At 38.6% G+C, this 22,891-nt stretch overlaps 1 protein-coding gene across 3 annotated transcripts in view; it reads right to left on the bottom strand.

Annotated features, from left to right (window-relative positions):
• Nucleotides 1-22,891, bottom strand: part of dpp10 (dipeptidyl-peptidase 10 (non-functional)) — a 251,290-nt gene that overhangs the window by 20,496 nt on the left and 207,903 nt on the right. For all 3 annotated transcript variants that reach the window (XM_085434453.1, XM_085434454.1, XM_085434455.1), the window contains 8 exons: nt 21,557-21,609; nt 16,990-17,071; nt 12,493-12,613; nt 11,490-11,644; nt 8,435-8,532; nt 7,751-7,874; nt 5,721-5,759; nt 3,219-3,326 (listed from right to left, as the gene is read on the bottom strand). In XM_085434453.1, coding sequence (XP_085290579.1) covers nt 3,219-3,326; nt 5,721-5,759; nt 7,751-7,874; nt 8,435-8,532; nt 11,490-11,644; nt 12,493-12,613; nt 16,990-17,071; nt 21,557-21,609 — 780 coding nt within the window. The remainder of the gene's footprint in view (nt 1-3,218; nt 3,327-5,720; nt 5,760-7,750; nt 7,875-8,434; nt 8,533-11,489; nt 11,645-12,492; nt 12,614-16,989; nt 17,072-21,556; nt 21,610-22,891) is intronic.

Genomic DNA, 22,891 nt, shown 5'->3' with positions numbered 1-22,891 from the left:
TCATAGCTCTGATTCTCTACTGACAATAAAATAGTACACTGTTCCTTTTTCAATGGATTTCCTTGGATGTTTTTAATACACTTGTACATGAATATGTCCAAGATTTACATATAGTCATAGAATTATATAAATTTTTAGTTAAAACCCATGAGCAGTACACATTTGTTTGTTCAGCCTGGCCATGAGCTGTGGAGACATTCATACAAATCTGGTACAGGTTAGATGTTTGTGGTTTATTTTTGTCCTCATGACTAAATAAATGTATAAATTTAAACAGACAAACACACAGGAGCACTGCACTCACACGTGACTGTAGCAAAGATGCCAGACAGTACATTATTTGTTTGTAGCACAACAACAGAGATTGGAGAGACACTGTGGGTGAAATATGCTCTGCGTGCAGCTTAAATGCACCTTCAGGGAGAAGACCAGGTGGATGATTGGCTGTACGGAGTGTCAGACTTTAACATGCGAGACTGCTGGACTATCCTCAAGAAAACCATTTGTTAAGGTGGTGCCAGATTTTTTTTGGCTCAAGCCAATAAAGCTTTCATTATTCAGAGGGTTATAGAATATCTGGCAACCAAAGGGTTAAGCAAAGTTAGGCACAAAACTGGCATTTAAAAATCAATCCGTTTTTACATCCTTCAGGCACTAATAATGACTGAAAAGCTCTAAAAAGTAAAAATAACAGTTTAAATGAAAATGTCAAAGAAGATGATGTTAAATACGTCCCAATCACAAAAGCCAGGCAGACAAAGAAAGGCACACAATCAACTTTGGAAAAATGGCTAAAAGATTGACAGACTAAAAAAGAAACTTCACAGTTTACAACTGTGCTAAAAACAAAACAAACAAAAAAAAAAAAACAGTAACACAAGCAAGGTTCTGCATCTTTAATGACAGCTATGAGTCCTGCTCGTTTCAGCTCAGAGTCAAGCCTCTTTGCTGGTTGTTGAATTGCTGCAGACAGTAGAGGCTTGGGGTTTCTTCTTCCTGCTGAAAAGGTTTTAAAAACTCCAATTTCTTTTTGCTACTGTTCTAATCTAAAAGCCCTTTGGCACTGTTTTTCAATCATCTAATAAAACAGATTTGCCTTTGTTCTAATCAGTCCAGCTGTCTGCACACCTGGACTCTAGTTTCTGGAAGGCACACATCTGAGAAGTGGGCAGCCCTTCCCCGTGAACGGTGGGGTGTATTTTTTGTTAGTTTTAGGATGATCCCTAAACATGTTGGCCCTTTTTGCAATAAAGCAAATTGAGTAGCGTTTTTGCTGGCATGTGAGTTTTTGTGCAGTATCTGTTGAAACCTTGAACTGGTTTGCTGTGGTGAAGGGAAAGCTCAGGATGAAAGCTGAAGTGGTTGATTTACTGCTTGCTTTATGTTTCTAAACTCACATATGTCCATGACCTGTAAGTAGGGACTGAAAGAATAAGACTGAACTTCCTCCAAACGATGTCTGGGCTCAGCCCCCTTTTTTTCCCAGAAGAGTAATCACAGAAGTTATCACAAAAATGAGGTTTCAGTTAAAGTATGCATCTTAACAACAAAAGCCCTCAATACTGAAAAATGATGCCAAGCAGTCAAGACCCACCTCGCTGTTGCCTAAACTTGGTTGTCACAGCACTCATGTCTTAGGTCTATCTGTGAGACAGCACCCGCATTAACAAAATGGGAATATTCAGCTTTCTAGGAATGAGAAAATTTTGGTGAAATCTTCTAATCATAAGTGTAATAATGACTTATGTTTCCAGGGAATCACAAGTCAAACTGACAGAGGGCTCAGTGCAGCCTCTGCGACGATTTGATCGCTGTACCGGTCTGTAGTGTTTAAAAAAAAAAAAAAAAGTTGCACATGAAAGCAAGGATCTCAATTTTATTACATTATTACACACGTCATGAGTGAAGTAATAAGAATTGAACTTGCTCTAAACGGTGTCTGGGGTCTCACTTAGAGATGAGGTAGGAGCCTGGTTATTCAGGGGGAGGTCAGAGTAGAGCAACTGCCACTCCAAATTGAAAGGAATTAATTGGCTCGGACATATGACAAGGATGCCTCCTGGATGCCTCCTAACTGAGGCATTGCTGGGATGTCCAGGGGAGGGAAAACCTTGGGGGAGATCAGGATACCCCGCAGAGATGACAGCTCTCAGTCTGCTTGCATCTTTATTTCCCTGAAAGAAGTTGATTCTTACCTGACACGATGTCATAAAGCCACAAAACATTCTGGTTCGGTGGACTTTAATTGACCATGCACATCAGAAAACAGATTTATTATAATCATTCCAGTCGTGAAGATTATTATCATTATTATTATTTTTTACAAATATCAAAACAAAGTCGTTATTTTAATATAAAAATATTGCGTTATATTCTTTTTTTTTTTTTTGCCCAAACAGCCTGTTTACATTTTAGAACATTTATCAGACCTGACAAATCCATTACAGACCGAACAGGCTCAGCCAGAGATTTATTTCTGCAAAAACTAATACTGCATGAATTCTTACACTGGAGAACGAGTTCCCATAATTGGAAAACAATCTGAGGGAGTTAAAAACAGATTTCAAATAACCCTGCTTATTTCTGCTAACATCACTGAAATCTTGCATACAACTTGCAGATCTGTGGATGTGCATGGGAAAACTTTAATATCTGTGCTGATGAGAACAGGCTATTGGATTTTGTGCTTGTGTTGGTGGGGGGAGGGATGAGGGCTATCATGAAATAGATGATTATTGCAACATTTTAATTAACAATTCGACAGCATCACAAATAAAGGTGACTTTAGCTGCGGCTTTGATGCAACATCCATCGCATTAACATAAAGTCTTGATCTCAGTCCTTTATAGACTTTGGTCAGATATTGGTTTTATCTCACTTTGAGGTACATAGTGTCTTAGTTGCCTTGACACACAATAATGGGCAAATTTGAATCCTACAAAGTCCATGTGAAGAGGTTGGAGGGGTGGCAGGGCCATGTCGCATGTTTATAAGACAGGAGATTGTGGTCTGAGTCCACAGGACTTGCACTTTGTCAGATTTATATAAGCCTGCATTTTCCTAATTCTAAACAAGTAGTATTATCACCATCAGCACTTAAACTGGTATGTCACGCTCTACTGTCAAAGGATACCTTGTAGTTACTGAGGAAAATGAATACGCACAGTAGTTACACAATACATATATAGCTTTAAAGTGACTATGAATTCAGCATTCACCTGCGTAGTGAACATGGCAATATGATGAAACTCTCCTCGTCCTCCTTGTTTGACCGGCACTGTGAGGAAGAATCTGTTGCCATCTTTGGAAAACACGGGTTCCTGATTCTGTAGAAAGCAAATATGTGTCATATATTTAATATTATTTTAACAGATGAACCAGAATGTGCCTATTTATTTCTTAGAACATTAGACAAATTGCACATTTTCCAGTGTATCTGTAAAAGAAGCTGTGGAGCATGCTGAAGAGTCCTGCTTTCAGAGGCATACATTACATAGTTGCCAACTGCATGAACAAGTGGATGGAAATTATGCGCGGATGGCCTCCACAGCTGAGAGATGGCCAAACCACTTTTTTACCTGAAAGTAGCAATCTGCAGTGATTGTATATAAAGAGACTGTTGACTGACTAAATGAGTGACTACCCATTTTGTGGGAAGAAAATGGATTGTTAACATGGACGGCAGTGAGGAAAGAGGATGGATGATTTAACTCTATGTGGCACTTTAAGCAGGACAGTGGTAAAAAAGAAAGAAAAAACAGAAAAGTTTAGTCCTTGAAAACAGCTACTAAACTGTGGTCGGATTTTGGGAATTTAAATTCATAACAGAAGCCCTGCATTGCCTCATGTAGACAGGCTTTACAGTGCAGAGGGAGTTAGATGTAAATAAGGGGCATTATAAGAAATGAAAGGGGCATCATTGGTGATATGTGATTCATAGGGTATTTGATTCTATTTATGTATCTGGTGATGCTAAGTTCGCCTTTTTAAATGTGTTTAGCCCCTCAAATTTAAAGGACACACAAAGTTTATGGGCTGGATTAACCCTTTACCATAACTCACATTTTTTCTCTTAAGAGGGATTTTATTCTTCAAAAAAATATTCTTAAAATGAATTAAGGTAGTCTTAGTCTGCATACCTGGAGTAGTTGTCTGATAACAAAAAAATGACAGCCAAATAAAATGTCATGTGATATTTTATCTAAAAAAACAGACATATGCATTTTTCAAACTAATTTAAATGCTCACTGATTAATAATAAATTCATATTTAAAATGAGTTTAAATTCAGTCCTTGTAAAATCCATAAAAAGATGCAATTTTAGTTTTAACTTGTCAACTAAATTTGGATTTAAAAGCCATGATCATCTGAGTAAAATTTACACAAAAATCCACATTTAACATTATGAAAAACATTATTAACACTATTTAAACTACAATAATAGTTACAAATGATTAACATAGAAGAAAAATATGCAATAATGCAGTCAGCAGGTACCGTATAAATTAAAAAAAATAATTATTAATATTATTAATAATAATAAAATAATACAATTGAAACCTTTAATGTGATTATATTTGTAAATTGCTCAGCAAATGTAGACTTTTGTCTATTTTTAATTTTTAAAGTGTGATTCTGTGTTTTTAGTTTCTCTAATTTTCACTACTGAACATAAACAACACAAAATCACATCACTGCACACATGATATTTGAAGAAAAGTTTAAATCTCTGGAACCAAAACTGTGAAAAATAGAAACCCTCTTTACTCTAAACTCTAAATTCTGCCTCAGTTTGGGATAGATTAACTAGAATGGATTTTTCCATGATGTTATATATTGGTATTGAACAGAAAGTCATTAGCAAAAGACCTGTCTGCACTGGCACAACCACAAAATTGAGCTTCTGTCAGATTACCACCTTTACCGATACACGCAGCTTGCCAAGGATGTCAGTTGGTTAAATTAAACACTGCTTGAGCCAGCCGGGACTACAAGATCAAATCCTGCCAGAAACTCTCCTACTCTGCCTTCATCACTGCTCTGATAAAGCTCAGAGCTGACTGCAGACCACCTTAGGAAGAAATGAAAACATAGATAAATGGGAAACTGATTTAAATCTGAACTGATGATAGTTAATATAATTAATTTATCAAAATGTAAAAGTAGCAAAAACATGTTTGTGTGTTGTTCTGGCTTTTATTTGGCACTGGGTTACTGAATATTCATAGCCCTTCCAACATAAAGCAAAGGGGCTGATGAACAAAAAGAACACATTATTTGTAAATTACACTTTTGACATGAAATGTTTACTTATTATATTAATTTGTGGATGCTAACAGTTTAAATTTTTCTTGAATTGAAAGCCTCAAGAATAAAGTTTAACATTTTTTTAAATGAGCCTCATAAATCAACTGAAAAACAGGCTGCAGTATTTTTTTTTGTCTATACCATAGAGTCAGGAAAAGGGAAAATTCACACATGTGAATAGTCTTTGCTCTCGCCTCACCTTTCAGTCTGTGCTTGAGTCAGTTTCAATATTTCAGGGATACAGAGACTTTGAGAGTGTCTATATAAATACAGATAACTAAGAAATTCTACTTTGTGTTGCGTAATTTTTGAAAAATGTTGAAGCAGACATGATTTTCAAGTGAAATTACAGCAATGGAGCACAAGCTTTTCAAAGTGACAGGCACTGACATGTAGAATAAAGAGAAGCTTACCTGCTTGGAGAGCCAGAGCTCAGAGCTTTCTTCATGTCTCTGAAAAACACATCAGAGCAAAATGTCAAATGAGTGTTAATTCAGCCACATCATAAAGATCTTCTCATCTGTTACAGCCTTTCTTTCAAGGTTCTATTTTCTGCTTCTATTTGGTGCATTGTGGTTTGGAAACTGCACGATAATTGATGTAATCACGTTCTTTCCCAAAATCATTGGTCTTTTATGTCAGCAAAATATTTACATAAGTGGTATATTTCTAATACTGTGTAAAAGTGATGCTGGAGTAGCACTTCAGTGGCTCATTTTCCAGACATAATCATCTGTCATGTAATGGCCCCCTTATTTTGCTGTTTATTTTAACACACCACTTGGGACATCATTCCCAGTTTGAACCCTCATTTCAAACCAATATGCATAAGCAGAAGCCAGAGTTTTGGCAAGAGGGCTCTGGGTGCTGTTTCCAGGCCTCATCTAAGCTGCCTCTTGGCTGGACAGCGTGTTTGTCCATGCAAATCACACCAAATCAGAAAAGTGCAGAATTGGAGAGCGGCCTGTCCAGTCCCACGGTTCAACTGCGAGGTTAACACTGCTCTGTGTTGCCCAGTAAATATGGAGAGAATGTGGAACTGTGCTGCAATTTCGGCGGAATTTTTTCTCTAAACTAAAGAGTGCTTTTAAAACTTTTTCCGTCAGGAAGGCCAAAAGTACCTGTGTTTCTAAGTTTTGTTTTCATCACTCAACGACAAGTTACTGAACAGCCATTGGGTGAAACTGTTCTCAAAGAGGTATTAGGCGCTGTACCAAACCCCTCCTTGCTATAGTTTTGGTTGCTAGCAGTCTGGTCGCAGTCACCAGTTATATGTATGAAAGACACCAACTTGTCTTTGGTAAAGACACTTTGAAAAGTAAACAATGCACACTTCAAACTAGAATTTGCAAGTAGCTAGTGAGTGTTCCCAGAAAAGTCAGCATCTTCCATGCAAACTACTGGCAATTTGGCAGTCTGCTAACGACTGAAGCAGTTACAGGTAGGTACAGTACTCTGTGACAAACTCCAGCTAGCATCAACCATATCTTCAGCACCAACCTCCAGCAACCACTTCCCAACTGTCTCTGGGACACACATTTTTCTCGAACAACCCGACTTTCTCCGTGGCAAGCTAACAATCCAGCTAAGTAATAAGCTTTACAGCCATAATAACAGTTACAGGGGTTATTACAAGGGGGAAGACATCTCTCTGAGTCTGCATGGCACAGGTCCTCTGTGGGGAGAATCCTCTAATTGCAGCAATTAAGCCTCCTCCCATATACAGAACTTATTTCAGTAGAAACTTTCTGGATTTAAATGCTTCCATTAATATTTGTGCGATATAAAAATTAATGAAGTCCTATATTTTGTCAGTTTTTAGTGATCTGGTTTCAGAAATACTCAAACCTGCCACAAGCAAAACACGAGATATTAAGTAAAGACTTAACATCAGCTCTTTGATCATAACTAAACACTCTATCACATTAAGAGTTTAATGTGGTGCCTGTGCAATGAAGATAACACATGTCTGTGTAACTGCTGAAAAGGTTAATGAGAGTCATGCAAAAACAATCAATGTGCTTTCTGTTTAACATGAATAAAAGATGCCACCCTTGTTGCCTATCCTTACTTAGATCTTCATCTCACTGCAACAAAGCAGACAACAATCAATTGGCGATCTCAAAGAAGAAAAGGATCTAAAGTAACAAGAGCTGAAGTTAAGAAAGACAAGTTTAGAAAAAAATGCTCGTGAGTTTTACCTTGAAAATCAGATAAGATGTTCGAACTCACAAGGCAGATCTAGCCTTGGTCAAATGATCTCTTAGTTAAGTGCTAGCTGCAAAGTTTTTAAACATGAGTGAATACTTTGTTATATCAAAAACTGAGAAAATAAGTCTTTTTTCTATATTAAGGAAGTTAGCGATACTTTATAACATGAGATAAAAGAAGGAAAAATGTGTTAACAATTTTTCTGTCCACACAAAAAAACACACACACAGACCGTGACGCAGGCTCCGGTGGTGGTGTCACACACAGTCAGGATGGAAATGTTCTGGGCCCGGTTTAACCATCTAACAGATGTCTTGGTCTTGCTGATCCACTTCACCATTGTTACATAATGTTCCCTATAAAAAAAATTATATCATAATGGTCATATCATGTCCTGTAATTACATGTTCACAAGCTAGATGCTTTTTTAATTTAGCACATCTAAAACCTATTAACAACTACAAACAACTGCTCTACACACTTAAGAAAATGAACCATTTGCACAGCTGAGCTCACTGGTTTTTACACCTCTACAAATTATCTCAATGTCAAGCTGCTTTTTTCCTTTTGTTAGTTCTCTTCCACACAGTCCTATCATGCTGGTAAATGGCATGCAGACTTTCAACATTCATTAATATCCACTCAATTCTGGCACACAGTAATGCAAGATTTCTAAATGGTATTTGCAGTTGTAAAATAACTGTGACACCAATTGGTCATTGTTTGTTTTTTTTTTCTTCTTCATTTTAAGAACTGAAAGCAGTTTTAACAACTACATGCGCAGAGTGAAAGATTTCCCAATTACAGGTGCAAAGTTAAGAGTGAGAAAAAATGATCATCTGAAGTTTGAAATGTCCCTTTAAGTGGCACAGCAGCTGGTGCAAAAGATTGGCAGGGAAAATGCAGCTCCTCTCACCGCAGCTTGAGTGTCTCTGGAGGCATGAGCTCCAACGTGTGCGTCGGCCCGTAAAGGTTGACTACATAGAGCTTCACCGCTGGGTTGGGTTGACCAGCCTGCATGCAGAACCAACAGTCCAGAGTTTAGACAGAAATGTCACTTCACTGCTGCGGAAAAATACTTTATGCAACACTCTCCAAAGTGGCAACTGTGACTTATAAAGTGCTGCCAAATTAAGTGACTTCGAATGAATAATTCATTGAGAGTAGTCTTTAAAAACTTAAATGCACATATGGTTATGCTATTATGTGGAAACAATTTAGAATTTTTTGTCACACAAACTGAAAAACAGATACAAAAAAAGACAAAGAAGAAACACTACATAAATACTTAAACTAAAGCAAGTACACATGACAAACAGACATGTTAAACTTGACAATTTCAACATTATTCTGCATACAGAGGAGTCCTAGAAAAACCCTTACCTAAACAGCTTTAACACTACTGGAAACGTGCACTATGATTCCTCATTTGGCTGACCAGATCACTTTTTTTTTTTTTTTTTGCATTTAGAGCAAAGTTTAAAGCGTTAGGGGTATTGTTTGAATTAAGTTCATATCTGCTATATTGCATTTTATTTTCAAATGTTTTCACAAACTTGACCAGGGTGTTCCTGGCCTTTCACCCAATGACAGCTGAGAAGTTTAATAGGATACTGATATGGTGCAGACCTATAAATACTCAGGTTGGCATCTGCACAACAAACTAAACTGGCCTTGAACATAGATGCTCTCTACCAAAAGGGGCACAGCTGTTTCTTTTAGCTAAGAACGCTTAGATCCTTTGAGATCTCCAGCAAATGCTGCATGTTTTACCAGTCAGTCATGGCAAGTGTCTTTTATACTGCACTGGGAGGCAGAGGGGAAGACAAGGACTTTGGCTTTTGGACAAATAGCTAAAAAGGAAGGAAAGTGGGGTCATTGGTGTTTGGTGGAGAGATGCACAGTGATCAGCTTACTTCACTGAGCTGCAGGACAGAACGGCTCAGAAGATCCTTGGTGCTCACTGTCATCAGGTTATTGAACACCTGAGTCAGTGGATAAATATCCAAAAGTCAATAGCCAAGGACCCCACAGCCATCTGTTACTTGCTCTGGCTGTCTCTGTTTCCTCTTCAACCATTTAACTACACAATTCTTACATAAAAATAGCTTTTTTGGTGGTTATTTAAATATAGTTAAACACATGTTAAATTATTGTGATAAATTTGTTATTTCTCACGAAACACTAAGTAAATTCTTTATTCCTTTGTTGGATCATTTATGTTAAATAATATAAACAAATATTAAATACAAAATACAAATGTTAAATATGGCTTTAGAATCAGTGTGGCTGTTTAGATTTTTAGACAACTAGGTCAGCCGTTATTATACTGTTTAAGCTAAGGTAAAATATAAAAGTGTAATCATTCTTGTCTCAGTGAAAAATTCTACCCATACTGGAGCAGGAAACAAGTCACAACTCTTCACTGGCTTGTCTTGCAAGTGGTGCCTCTTGTTGTTCGTCATCAAACTCATCTACTACCAAAAAACTCAGAAATACAGAGAAGCTTCTATGTGAATAGACTACCAAAAGTCTATGTGCTGGCCTTAAATATAGTTTACACACAGATGACAAATGGTCATCTACAATTATCATCACCAGGGGGCAGTGTCATGAAAAACTCTTCTGTGGGCAACTCTTGCTTTTGTAGCTCTTGTAGTCATTCACGCTGTCATGGAAATGCGTGTTAAACAATAAAAACCATCTACTGCAATTTCCCCCATTATTCTTCCCCCAAATTCCGCTGAGGTTCCCTTTCCTTTTTCTGCCCTCTTTTCAGCCAGTTAGCATTCAACCCATACAAGTGTCAGTCCTGTTGGGCTATATGTGGTGTTGTTTTCTAAGAGGATTCTACACAAGTGCTTCTACATCACATCCATTATATACACGGAATTCTTCTCTCTGTGTAGCCAAATACATACGAAACCAGCTGATTTTTTTAAGAACATCTAAACTAAAAAAGTGTGTTACAACAACAGCAAGTAAAACACTGAGCAGAAAAAAAAAACATTTTGTATTATCACAATAACGTAAACAACCATATCTTATAGGCTACTATATTTCTGTAAATTAAGCTGAAGCATGATAGCATTGACACCAGCTGCTTTATTTTTACTTTTATTCTTCCTCTTCTTTTAGCTTGACTAATGGAACCCAATCTGTCCCCCCCTCACCCTAGCTCTAGAATCCTCTTCTGTCACACCAACCCTGTGGATGTCCTCCTACACTACACCCAAAACCTTCTCTGAGGTTCCCCTTTCCATCCAGTCTGGTAGCTCCATGTTCAAAATTCTTTGTCCAAGAATCCCAGTTCTATTCTATTCTGCTCTGTTTATATAGTGAGTCACAACAACAATCACCTCCAGACTGTTTATATTGTAAGGTAAACCTCTGCAATAATACAGAGAAAACCCCAACAATCAAACGACCCCCTTTGAACAAGTACTTGGCGACAGGGGTAAGGAAAAAATCCCTCAGGGAGTGGCAACCATCTGCTGCGACCGGTTGGGGGTTGATGGGAGGAAGACAGGATAAAAGACACACTCTAATATCCCTTCTCTGTCCACATGTCCAAATCTCAGCTCCCAAACCGCTCAGTCTGAGCTGTCCCTCTGACATGCTGATTTCTATTTCTGTGCATCCTGTGCACATCTCCATCTTTACCAGCTACAGCTCTGCCTCCCTTCATTTTGTTAGGCTCACAGTCTCCAAACCATAAACTATCGCAGGTCTCCATACCATCTTGTTAATCTTCCCTTCCACTTTTGATGGTATCATTCTGTCACAAATCACTCCTGTCACTCGTCTCCACCCACTCCACTCTGCCTGTACTCTCTTAAGTCACCTCTTTTGTTCACTGTCTGTTGACTTGGATGGTTGACACCAGGTATTTAAATCCCTCTTCCTTTTATTTAGGATAAAGGATAATGTATGTGTGTTATATGCATGGATGTCGCCTAAGTGACGGTTACCTTGGGGTAGGGGTACTGCTTTCCTTTTGGGTATGTCATGCCAGTGAAGCGAGGTAAAGCCATGTTGGGAACCAAAGTGTCATTGAGAACCAGGAAGGCCAACCTCTCTCCATCAGGAGACCACCAGTGAGCCACATGGGTCTGGAGGATCTCCTCTGTTTGGAAAAACCAGCAGAAAGTTTTAATCATTAAATTAATGAAGGGGGGGGGGGGGCTGAAAGTATTAAAAATAGCTCAACATAAATGCTGTTCTTAAAGTCACAATGTGAAGATTTTTATATCGAGGTCCCAAATTTGAAGGCATCAGCTAATATTAGTTAAATTACTAACTGTACTGTAAATGGGCTCAGTTTAGTATAACGAGAAAACGCTTGTGTTTGAAGACCTAACACAAAACCAAACACATATAAGTGGAAAAAAGGGGGTGCTAGAAGAATTTGTGTTAAATTAGGTGTTAATCTGGGTTCAAGAATCACAGATAAGTAAATTACTTTATTACACAAACATAATTAAGAATAAAAGAGAAAAACAAGAAAACAGCAGTTACTGAGGTTGCTTGCCTTTTAAAAAAAAAAAAAATTACATAAGCTTCTTTTCTCCTGAGAGATGGGGCAAAGTGGCTAAGTGTATGCAGTGCGTGTTTGCTTAAAGCACATAAAATGACTCTTCACACCCACTGGGGAGATATGAGCACCAGAACAAACGTTATGAATATTTAATAATGGTAACATTTCTAAACACAAGAATTTTTAGTTTAATGAGATAGTGTGTCAATGCTTTGAAATTAAGCAGACATATTTTTTATTCCAACTTCCCAATAGTTAAAGCTCACTGCCACAAAGCAGTTTCTCAGCAAGTCATTACATGCATAAAGGTTTGTCTGTAATTGGCATTTTCTTGCCTGGTTTCTTCAAACAACACCCAGATAAATGTATACTCTACGCAATTTTGCTAGTCTTATTCTCAGAATGTGAAAAAATGTTTGTAGAAAACTGATAGGTACCTTCATAGAGCCAGTCAGCAATTCCATTGAAGATGACCCCGTCTTTTCCCGAGGATGTTAGCCTAAGGGAGTTACTCTTGACATCCGACTGATAATAGATGTTGTTTTCAAATATGTAGATCTACGGAGACAAAGCACACACAGGAACAACTTAATATGATACAGTAAGAAATAAGGACATGCTGCCAAACGAAAAATTGGTGCATGACTCTAAAACTTATTAAGCATGTGCCAAAGTTTGGACTGTAGCACACATGCACTGGATTAACAGTTACACTAAATGTGCACAGTATCTGCTCAGCATCCAAGCAATTCTTTTAGGATTAAAAGTGCGAGCCAGTGCTGGTAAGCCAAGTGATTAATGCTAATGTTCTGTGTACTTTATTTATGAAAGTAAGCTCTTACTCCTTAACAGCTCAACAGTAACTTTAAAATCACAAAATCTACCACTGGGATGTTAAAGTTCAGAGATTTGCCCTCAAAAAAATCAGGAGGATTTCTCAAAGTCCCCAAGTCTGTGAGTGTCGACATTGGAATTGGGCCCATGTCTTACTTTTTTTTAGAGATTGTCATGCTAAATTGGCACTAGAGTTCCCTAACTCTTTTTATTTCTATTTATTTATTTATTTTGGCAGGACATGAGAGATCGGCTCAATCAATTAGATCTGGGCTACAACTTAAGCTTGGCCATTTGTTAAATTGGCACTAATAAAAGCACTAGCGATTTAGTTTCTGTTTGTATTGTATCCATGGTCGCACAGACATCTGTCATTGTATTGCACTAATACGAATGAAAACTTAAGGACCAGTCTACAAAGCCAAAGGCTGGCAAACCCAATTTCCTGTTTTTGTCTGCCACCTGGCTAATACTACACCTGACCGCAATGCCCATCCATGTGGATGGTGGGAGAGGCTGGCAGTACCGTGCTATCTTTTTCAAAGGTGTTTAGCTTGGCTTGGTGGATCAAGTCTCACCCAAAAGATCCTCACGAGTGAGCCACCCTTCGATCTCTAGTGGCACAAAAGCATCAATGGTTTCTCCAATCCAGGAGAGGTGTGTATCCATGAAAAGACTGTTCAATTGGAATGGTTAAGTACACGAATGGAGGCCAAAATGAGTTTGCTCAGTGGGGTTCTTGGGCTCACCCTTAGAGAAAGGGTAGAAGCATTGAGATGGTATGAGCTACCACTCCTTTGTCTTAGAAGAAGCCTTTCTGGGAGTTTGGTCTTCTGATTTATAGGAACTTTGTGGGCATGTTCAATCAAAAGGAGCTCATGGGGCATTCAAAGACCACAGGAGTCTCACCAAATGTTGCACTGGCTCTGGAAACGTTGTATGCCCAGAGATAATGGTGGTCTTTTAAATACTTGGAGACTGTGGTCTATGTCCTATTTGGAAAAGTTCTGAACTTGTTTCACTTGTTAGAAAGAAGTAGGTTAGGGACTAAAATCTACTTGGTTTGGTTTTTAGCACTTGTTTAAATGAAGCCACTAAAAAAATGCTTGGGAAGGTTTAAGTGGTAAAATTTACTTGGGGAGGGTTTAAGCAACAGACTTTGTGGATTTCTTAGGATTTCCATGTACATGTAGCTGTCCAGAACCAAAAAATTAATTATCTCAGATCAAAGAAGTATCTGTATTCGGACCTTCCCAAAAGCCAGAAGTCTGTTGCTTTATATGATCTTACATAAGAATTCATTAGCAAGGAGCCTCTCCATGCACTGACATAACCTCACAGTCAGCAGAGCCTTCTGCCGTCTGGCTGGAAGACATCCAGATAACATCAGTCCAGTAGGCAGTCTGTGCAGCATGTGCTAAAGGGTTCTCTAAAATGTGAGGGCTTATTATTATGATTGTGAAGTGAAGATTATCAGACATTTGAGGTTTTTTTGCTGCAGGTTGGATTAAATTGTAGAGGCTTGAAGTGATGTCAGCAATAACAAAAAAATAAATAAAAAAATAAAAAGGAAAACAGTTTCAAATAATCTAAACAACACAATTTCTTTTTTGAGTTTTTCATGTAACAACCGCAACAATTTCCTCTACTAACTGGAGATAGCATTCATGTAAGTAAAGCAGTAAAATGGTTGACTTGAAAATTTGTCTGATGAATTGAAAGCAAGTCCTTTTCAATTTCTTTGGAACGTTTCTTATAGTTAGGAATGTGATGCGGAATTCACAGTGCTTTAATAATTAATATGCTACACGCAATCTCATACTTCCCCATTGTGCAAGAAACTATACAAATGTTTTCAGTACCTGAAATAATTTTCAATATTTGACATTATATGAAAATGGGGATGGTTCTAAACAATAAGAGTAGATGGTGACATTATGGGGTTTAAAATGTATAACATAATCCGCCACAATTTACAATGTATGTATGTATAAGGAAATTTTAAGTTCTGGTCATTTAAAGGTTGTACTATTTTACAGCAACCATGCTGTGTAAAACAGGGACAGTCCATGCTTCCGATATTCCCTGTAAGTATCCTACTTTAAATAGGCTCAAAAACCAAGATAGGTTATATGTATACAGTAGACTTTGTAACAATACAAGCTACTACAAAAGAAACATGTTTTGCCAAAGTTTAATAAGTTTATTAGTAAAATTTAAATATATGAATCAAGGCTGCGTTTAAAAGTAAAAATCTGTTTTCTAGCAACAAAGGAAATAAATGTACTATGGCTAAAAAAAGAGAGAAATTGCTAAGGTACAATGGTTACCAAATTTATTAGACCAACACCCAATGTAAGGCTTTTCCCAACTACCAAATCATTTTATGTTCTTGTTATCATTTAATTATCAGTATGTGCAAGCTCTTTAATTGAATTGTTATGTTTAATGGTGAATTATAATTGTTTTTTTCGATAAATTTTCAAATTAGCCATTTCACAAAATAACAGAGCAGATTATTATTATTTTTGATTAATAAAGCAAATTTACATTCCTCATGCAATGTATGAATGTGTACTTGATTAATTTCTTCGTGGAGACTTTCAGTCCTAATAAATAATATTTTAAAACAGGTTTTTGACAGTTTTCTAAAATCTTTGTATTTCACTGATTTGGGGATTTTGGTCTATTCATACTTCAAATATGCACTAATTTCCAGTTCCATAATAGCACAGTAGGCACTCATTAAAACTCCTCGATTCTTTTTAAAATCAAGAATTGTTACGCTCATATTCTTTGCTAAAATAAGTACACTTTGATTTGGTGGAAGTTGCCAACGTTATCTAAGAATTACTGGGAAGCTTAGCCATCATGTTAAAAAGTGTGTTACAATTAAAATTCAGTAAGCCGCTCAAATGGGACTTAATTACAACTTTGTAAACTGTGAAAAGTCATTATCTTGTTAGTTAGTGTCACTGTGCATGTCCAATCCATTCTTTAAGACTCTACGGTGATGAATGGACAGCACTAATACATATTCTAGTCATAACTCTCAGACATCTTCCTAATGAGAAAACACAAATTCCCAAAGAATTACTGTGAAGCTCACTTACAGCCGGTTACAGCGAAATACACGCCATGTCATTGTTTCCAAAGATGCACTTCCGCCTAATGATGCTGTGCTTGCCACTCGAGAGCTAAAAAATCCTCACATATGTCTACCTCACCTCCTTATCACCATAATGACTTCCTAATGGAGTCGTGTTTGATTTATGCTCAAATATTCCACACTCAAATTTGCAAATATGGACACTGCAGCTCTACTATGCTTTTTAAGCCTTTTAGCTGTCAACAAAACAGCCTTCCCATCTGTCCTGTACAGATACATAAAAAAGTATGATGGAAGAAAATTAGCATTTAATTAGGGTCCCCTCAAAAATGTGAACCTGAGCACGTTAAGTAGGACATTGTGAATTACAAATAGCAGCACGAAATTGACGGCAACAGGGCACAAACAAAGACAGCGTTCGGCGTGGTGGAAAGTCATGTGACACAATGTCATCCACAGGCCTGGAGCTGAAGATAAATTCCTAATTTGTGGGTTCCAGAGTCGCTGATCCTTCAAAACGCACTATTTTATTTTTCTGTAGAAACTGTGAATTGGCTGTTTACTGGATGCCAGATAAAGACTGTAGGACTCAGCAACAAATGTGCTGGCAAAAGCAAAGAGAAGCCATTGATTTTGTGTCTAAACTGATTTAACTGAGTAACAAAAACTTATAATAATAGATAAATAAAAATCGTATCTGTTTCATCCATGTAATTTGATACTTATGTTCAAAAATGAATGAAAAATATTTTAATTGGAGTAAATCTTACATATCCATGAAACAACAGGGCTGTGCAAAAGTTGCATAACCTTGTAAATGTTACAAATAAATTTTAAATATCTTTTTTTATTGTTATCTACCTGTGTCTGATACCTGATACCAAATCTAAGTGTTTTAAAGAAATGGCATCCAACCCAGTGTAGTGAAAGCAGTGCAAAGTGGAACTAAAAACAGGTTTACGGTGTGAAAAGATTCTCTATGTGTCCTCACCAGCTGTTGGCCTTGCACCCCCCAGGCAGCATACTGGAGAACTGAGTTAACCACCTCAGGAGGGTCCAGCTCCCAAACCTCCCTAAAGTAAGGAAAAGAGTAAATAGAGGATAATAATCACTCAACATCCACTGGTGGATAATGGCTAGGCTACTTTTTTAGATGAAAATTATGGAAATGTGCAATTCAATAGACCACTTGTGTGTGTGTGTGTGTGTGTGTGGGGGGGGGGGTACAATGCAAAAACAATGAGTAATAACAGCAAACCTGTAAAGCCAAAGTGAATATTGTTGGGTTCCTAGGCCCCCATTTTGAATATTATTAGCTCATTGACTGACCATTAACAGTTACGACTTCCATATACAGTGGGGCAAAAAAGTATTTAGTCAGCCACCGATTGTGCAAGTTCCCCCACCTAAAATGATGACAGAGGTCAGTAATTTGCACCAGAGGTACACTTCAACTGTGAGAGACAGAATGTGAAAAAGAAATCCATGAATTCACATGGTAGGATTTGTAAAGAATTTATTCGTAAATCAGGGTGGAAAATAAGTATTTGGTCAATAACAAAAATACAACTCAATACTTTGTAACATAACCTTTGTTGGCAATAACAGAGGTCAAACGTTTACTATAGGTCTTTACCAGGTTTGCACACACAGTAGCTGGTATTTTGGCCCATTCCTCCATGCAGATCTTCTCGAGAGCAGTGATGTTTTGGGGCTGTCGCCGAGCAACACGGACTTTCAACTCCCGCCACAGATTTTCTATGGGGTTGAGGTCTGGAGACTGGCTAGGCCACTCCAGGACTTTCAAATGCTTCTTACGGAGCCACTCCTTTGTTGCCCGGGCGGTGTGTTTTGGATCATTGTCATGTTGGAAGACCCAGCCTCGTCTCATCTTCAAAGTTCTCACTGATGGAAGGAGGTTTTGGCTCAAAATCTCACGATACATGGCCCCATTCATTCTGTCCTTAACACGGATCAGTCGTCCTGTCCCCTTGGCAGAAAAACAGCCCCATAGCATGATGTTTCCAGCCCCATGCTTCACAGTAGGTATGGTGTTCTTGGGATGCAACTCAGTATTCTTCTTCCTCCAAACACGACGAGTTGAGTTTATACCAAAAAGTTCTACTTTGGTTTCGTCTGACCACATGACATTCTCCCAATCCTCTGCTGTATCATCCATGTGCTCTCTGGCAAACTTCAGACGGGCCTGGACATGCACTGGCTTCAGCAGCGGAACACGTCTGGCACTGCGGGATTTGATTCCCTGCCGTTGTAGTGTGTTACTGATGGTGACCTTTGTTACTTTGGTCCCATCTCTCTGCAGGTCATTCACCAGGTCCCCCCGTGTGGTTCTGGGATCTTTGCTCACTGTTCTCATGATCATTTTGACCCCACGGGATGAGATCTTGCGTGGAGCCCCAGATCGAGGGAGATTATCAGTGGTCTTGTATGTCTTCCATTTTCTGATGATTGCTCCCACAGTTGACTTTTTCACACCAAGCTGCTTGCCTATTGTAGATTCACTCTTCCCAGTCTGGTGCAGGGCTACAATACTTTTCCTGGTGTCCTTCGAAAGCTCTTTGGTCTTGGCCATGGCGGAGTTTGGAGTCTGACTGTTTGAGGCTGTGGACAGGTGTCTTTTATACAGATGATGAGTTCAAACAGGTGCCATTCATACAGGTAACGAGTGGGGGACAGAAAAGCTTCTTACAGAAGACGTTACAGGTCTGTGAGAGCCAGAGATTTTCCTTGTTTGAGGTGACCAAATACTTATTTTTACAAATCCTTTACAAATCCTACCATGTGAATTTATTGATTTTTTTTTTCACATTCTGTCTCTCACAGTTGAAGTGTACCTCTGGTGCAAATTACTGACCTCTGTCATCATTTTAAGTGGGGGAACTTGCACAATCGGTGGCTGACTAAATACTTTTTTGCCCCACTGTAAATTGCCAGTAGGTTGTTGTCTCTGGCAGATTATGTTAAGGCTTATCACCTGTTAGAATGGGTGGAAAAGCCTTTCAGTCATGTGTCGAAGACAAGAGATGTCTGTAAATGGTCTGTATTTGTATAGCGCTTTTCTAGTCCCTAAGGACCCCAAAGCGCTTTACACAACCAGTCATCCACCTATTCACACACACATTCACGGCAAGCTACATTGTAGCCACAGCCACCCTGGGGCGCACTGACAGAGGCGAGGCTGCCGGACACTGGCGCCACCGGGCCCTCTGACCACCACCAGTAGGCAACGGGTGAAGTGTCTTTCCCAAGGACACAATGACCGAGACTGTCCAAGCCGGGGCTCGAACCGGCAACCTTCCGATTACAAGGCGAACTCCCAACTCTTGAGCCACGATCGCCCTTCTGTAATAATTTTGAAAAACCAAATGGAATTATATTAAAAACTGGAGAGTGAAAAACAGCCTTATGTCAGTGAGATGGTAAGGACCGATGCTGCTAAACCTTTTCTAAAGCATCTGAGCGTCAACTCTGCCCACCTCTAGTCAAATTTCATGCAACAGAAATGATGCGCAACAGTGCATTTTAATCAAGGTTGCCTCTCTACTTTAGCCATTGGTTGAGTTACAGGTGCAACAATTGTGACCTTATCAAATGGCAGCAGTGGGCCAATACATCTAAAGTCAGAGGTTAAAAAAGGAAAACAAATGTGCAAAAACAGTTTTTAGGGGAGCACCCCCCATTTTATTTATTCAATGTTTATATAGCACATGCTTTGTATCAGTTTGTTTCTTGCTTTAGCTGACAATGGCATGCACTTTGAAATAAGCCCAAGTTGGCCATAGACCCAATTGTCTGATATCAGCACAGACATGACAGAGATTAAAAGGAAATGCCAGAGCAATGCCCCAAAATGGCACAGCTTTCTAAAATAACACTCGTGTTTGAAAAGGATAATCCAATCAGCTGTATAAAGTTTTAATCTCTCTCTGATTAGTAGTCAGAATCCCGCTCATGACTGTGACTTATGAAACTGGCAGGAAGTCATTTGAGCATGTCCTGGACTGTTACTTTGGATTGAGACTTTGTGCAGAATGTTTGGAAAATCAGTCTGAAAGCAGCGGGATGCCACAGACTGCAGGCTGATCTTCAAACTTTATTTTGACTGAACATAAAATTTAGAATGGTAAAGTTTCAATACTCTGCACAAGCTAGTGAGAGTTCTGGGGATATACAAAAAATATTCCCAGTCTGTACTTGAGGTAGTCAACTTACTACTTTCCATTGGATGTGTTGTTTCCTCTATTTGACTGCAATTGATACAGTTCTTGTACTTTTTGCACTTGTGTGTAATTTTACATTGCAGAAATGTATAAACCATAAAGGTGGTTTACCCCTTTGCTCTAAATACATACACACCCATAAAATCTGTCTTTTGTTTTAGTGTAAAAATATAACAAAGATCATTTTGCAATTTAGGATTAGTTCAAATCAATGATAATCATACTAATTATTAACATTAAATTGTACATCTAAACAGGTAGTAATAGTAGTATTAGTAGTAGTAGTAGTAGTAGTATCTACTTGCACTGTGAAGTTCTGTGCAGGTTTGCAACATTAGGCTGAGTCTGGGTAGAGAGTACAGCCACATGCACTTCAGAATTCATTCAGCTCCTCTATCAGCACTCACATCATCAATAAACACCAGTGATGCAGTTCCTTGCTTACTTACAGCCACACAACATAACATCACCTCCGCCATATGTGAGAGATGATGTGGTATGCTTCTGCTCATGACCTGTTTCTATCCTTCTTCATATTTTCTTCATCCCACAACAGGCTGATAGCACATGGAAGGAAAGCTTATGCAGTGAGGACACTGGCAATGGCAGCTTACGCCTTTCCATTATCCAGTGGATTTGAATTTCTGCTCAGCTAATTATTCAACAAAATAAATGTATTCTAGGTGAACAATACCCTGACAGCCACGATGCTGAAAGCACCTGTCTAATATTGTGTATACCCTGTTGGAGTAGCTAAAACAACTGTAACCCCCGAAATGCATTGGAGATGACTCCATTGTGTTTCAGCTTCGCCTGAGCTGATTGCATGAACTCAATTATTGCGATTCCACCAGATGCGCCACTGTGTGTGATGTCTCACAAGTGGCTCTCTGGTGTACCCCTCTCCCCACTGGATGAACTTTGGGCCTGCACTATGGCCCAGTATAAGATAAACAAAGATGATTTCGAATCATGCAAATAAACTCCAGTATAGCACAAGAGGAAACTCTAGGCAGGCAGGTTTCCCTGAACATGTGGGGCCCTTAGAATGCAGCTTGGGTCTGCTTGTTTATTAATCTCAGTCAGCTAACATCTGGAACAAGACAAACAATCCAAATAACAGACATACAGTTTGTTTCAAGCGTGTCACAGCATGTAAATTGATCCCACAGTACTCTATTCATTGTACATAGCTTATATAAAAATTCCTGTGTTCTACAAATTTGTCAACCCCTGTGAGTCATGGATATTTTTCCACTAATGACAGGTGTTACTACCAAAAAGGTTGCCCCTCAGTAACCGCTGAGGAACACTTACCGAGTGTGAATATTGTAGATGCTGTAGGAGGCCATGTAGGAGTGGCGATAAACCTGCAGTGAAATAAAGAGAGAATGGAAGAAAGATTAAAATATGACTGAAGCGTTAACGAGAGAAGCAGAAGTGTCACGATAATGACATCAGGACAAAATAAAAATGAAAAGAAGAAAGGCATCAAAGAAAACAGATTGCTGGCTGTTCTCTGTGATAGAATCTGTAGACAATGCAATTTGCATGGGTGACAGCTGTGGGACGAGACATTTTAATTCCATCTGAGAAACCCATCATCGCCGAGTGCCTATGTGCTCAAAACTCGGGAGAGACAGAGATGGAAAGGAGCGAGGGAGAGGCATTCAAAATGACAGAGGGGTGCATGTAAACTGTCTGAACCACCACCCGCCTACCCCCTCTGGAGAAGCTGTGCTTGACATGATAATAGACCTCTGACCGTGGCTAGTGATCGGGGACAGAAACAGCCCAGATTTTTGCATTCCATCAGGAAAAAGACACTCAAGTATTCAGCTCTGATACAAAGAAGCAGAGGAATTTTACAAGCGCCAACTCTGACATTACATTCTGTACTAATGTAAATATTAGTGCAGATCAGAGCTGCAGTTGACTGGGAATTGATGTAAGCCGAGACATAATGTTATTCCACTCATCAAAATGAGTACAATTGTTTCACCAAAGGTAGTTAGTATTGTCATTTTCCTTGATTGGAATGGATGGCTGAGTGGATGGATTGATGGATAGAAGTCTATTTTTTCCTTTCCCACTATATTAAAGTTTAGATTTACCTATAAAAGGACATGAAGACAACAAAACCTTCCAAATGGTCAGTGATATATGCTTGAAATCTTATGGTCCACTGTTTCAAGGCTGTAAAACAATATTTTTTACAGCCTTATTATTTCTTTCTCTACAAACAAATACAAAAACAAGTACAAATCTATTTACAGGTGAACCAGTTTCATCCCCAAACTTTATGACTTTTTCATAACATTGAAAATAGATAGAGCAATCGATCTTCAGCATGATCCAGTATTATTACTTTATCCTCAGGCATCAAAGAGCCTTATCTGAAACAACAGTCTGAAAACTAAGTGAGAAAACTAAAAGGGGAAAAAGGAGGAAAAACAAAGTTTAATGACATGAAATCTGCATAAAGGTTATGAATTCTGCAGAGCCCCAGATGGGGGCTCTCACTAAAATAGCCATGACAAGTCAACATGAGTGATCTCCCAAGCTGGAAGGGAAGTTGATCTAACTCTGATGACTCTGACAAATGCTTGTGCTCCCTGTTGTATGCTGTACAGCAACTGAGTAGAAATGAAG

Source organism: Copadichromis virginalis, linkage group LG16, assembly GCF_057382275.1.
Source record: "Copadichromis virginalis isolate Kocher_CV1m ecotype Utaka linkage group LG16, C_Virginalis_male_GT1.1, whole genome shotgun sequence".
Taxonomy (NCBI): domain Eukaryota; kingdom Metazoa; phylum Chordata; class Actinopteri; order Cichliformes; family Cichlidae; genus Copadichromis; species Copadichromis virginalis.
This window is presented reverse-complemented; position numbering and strand designations above follow the sequence as displayed.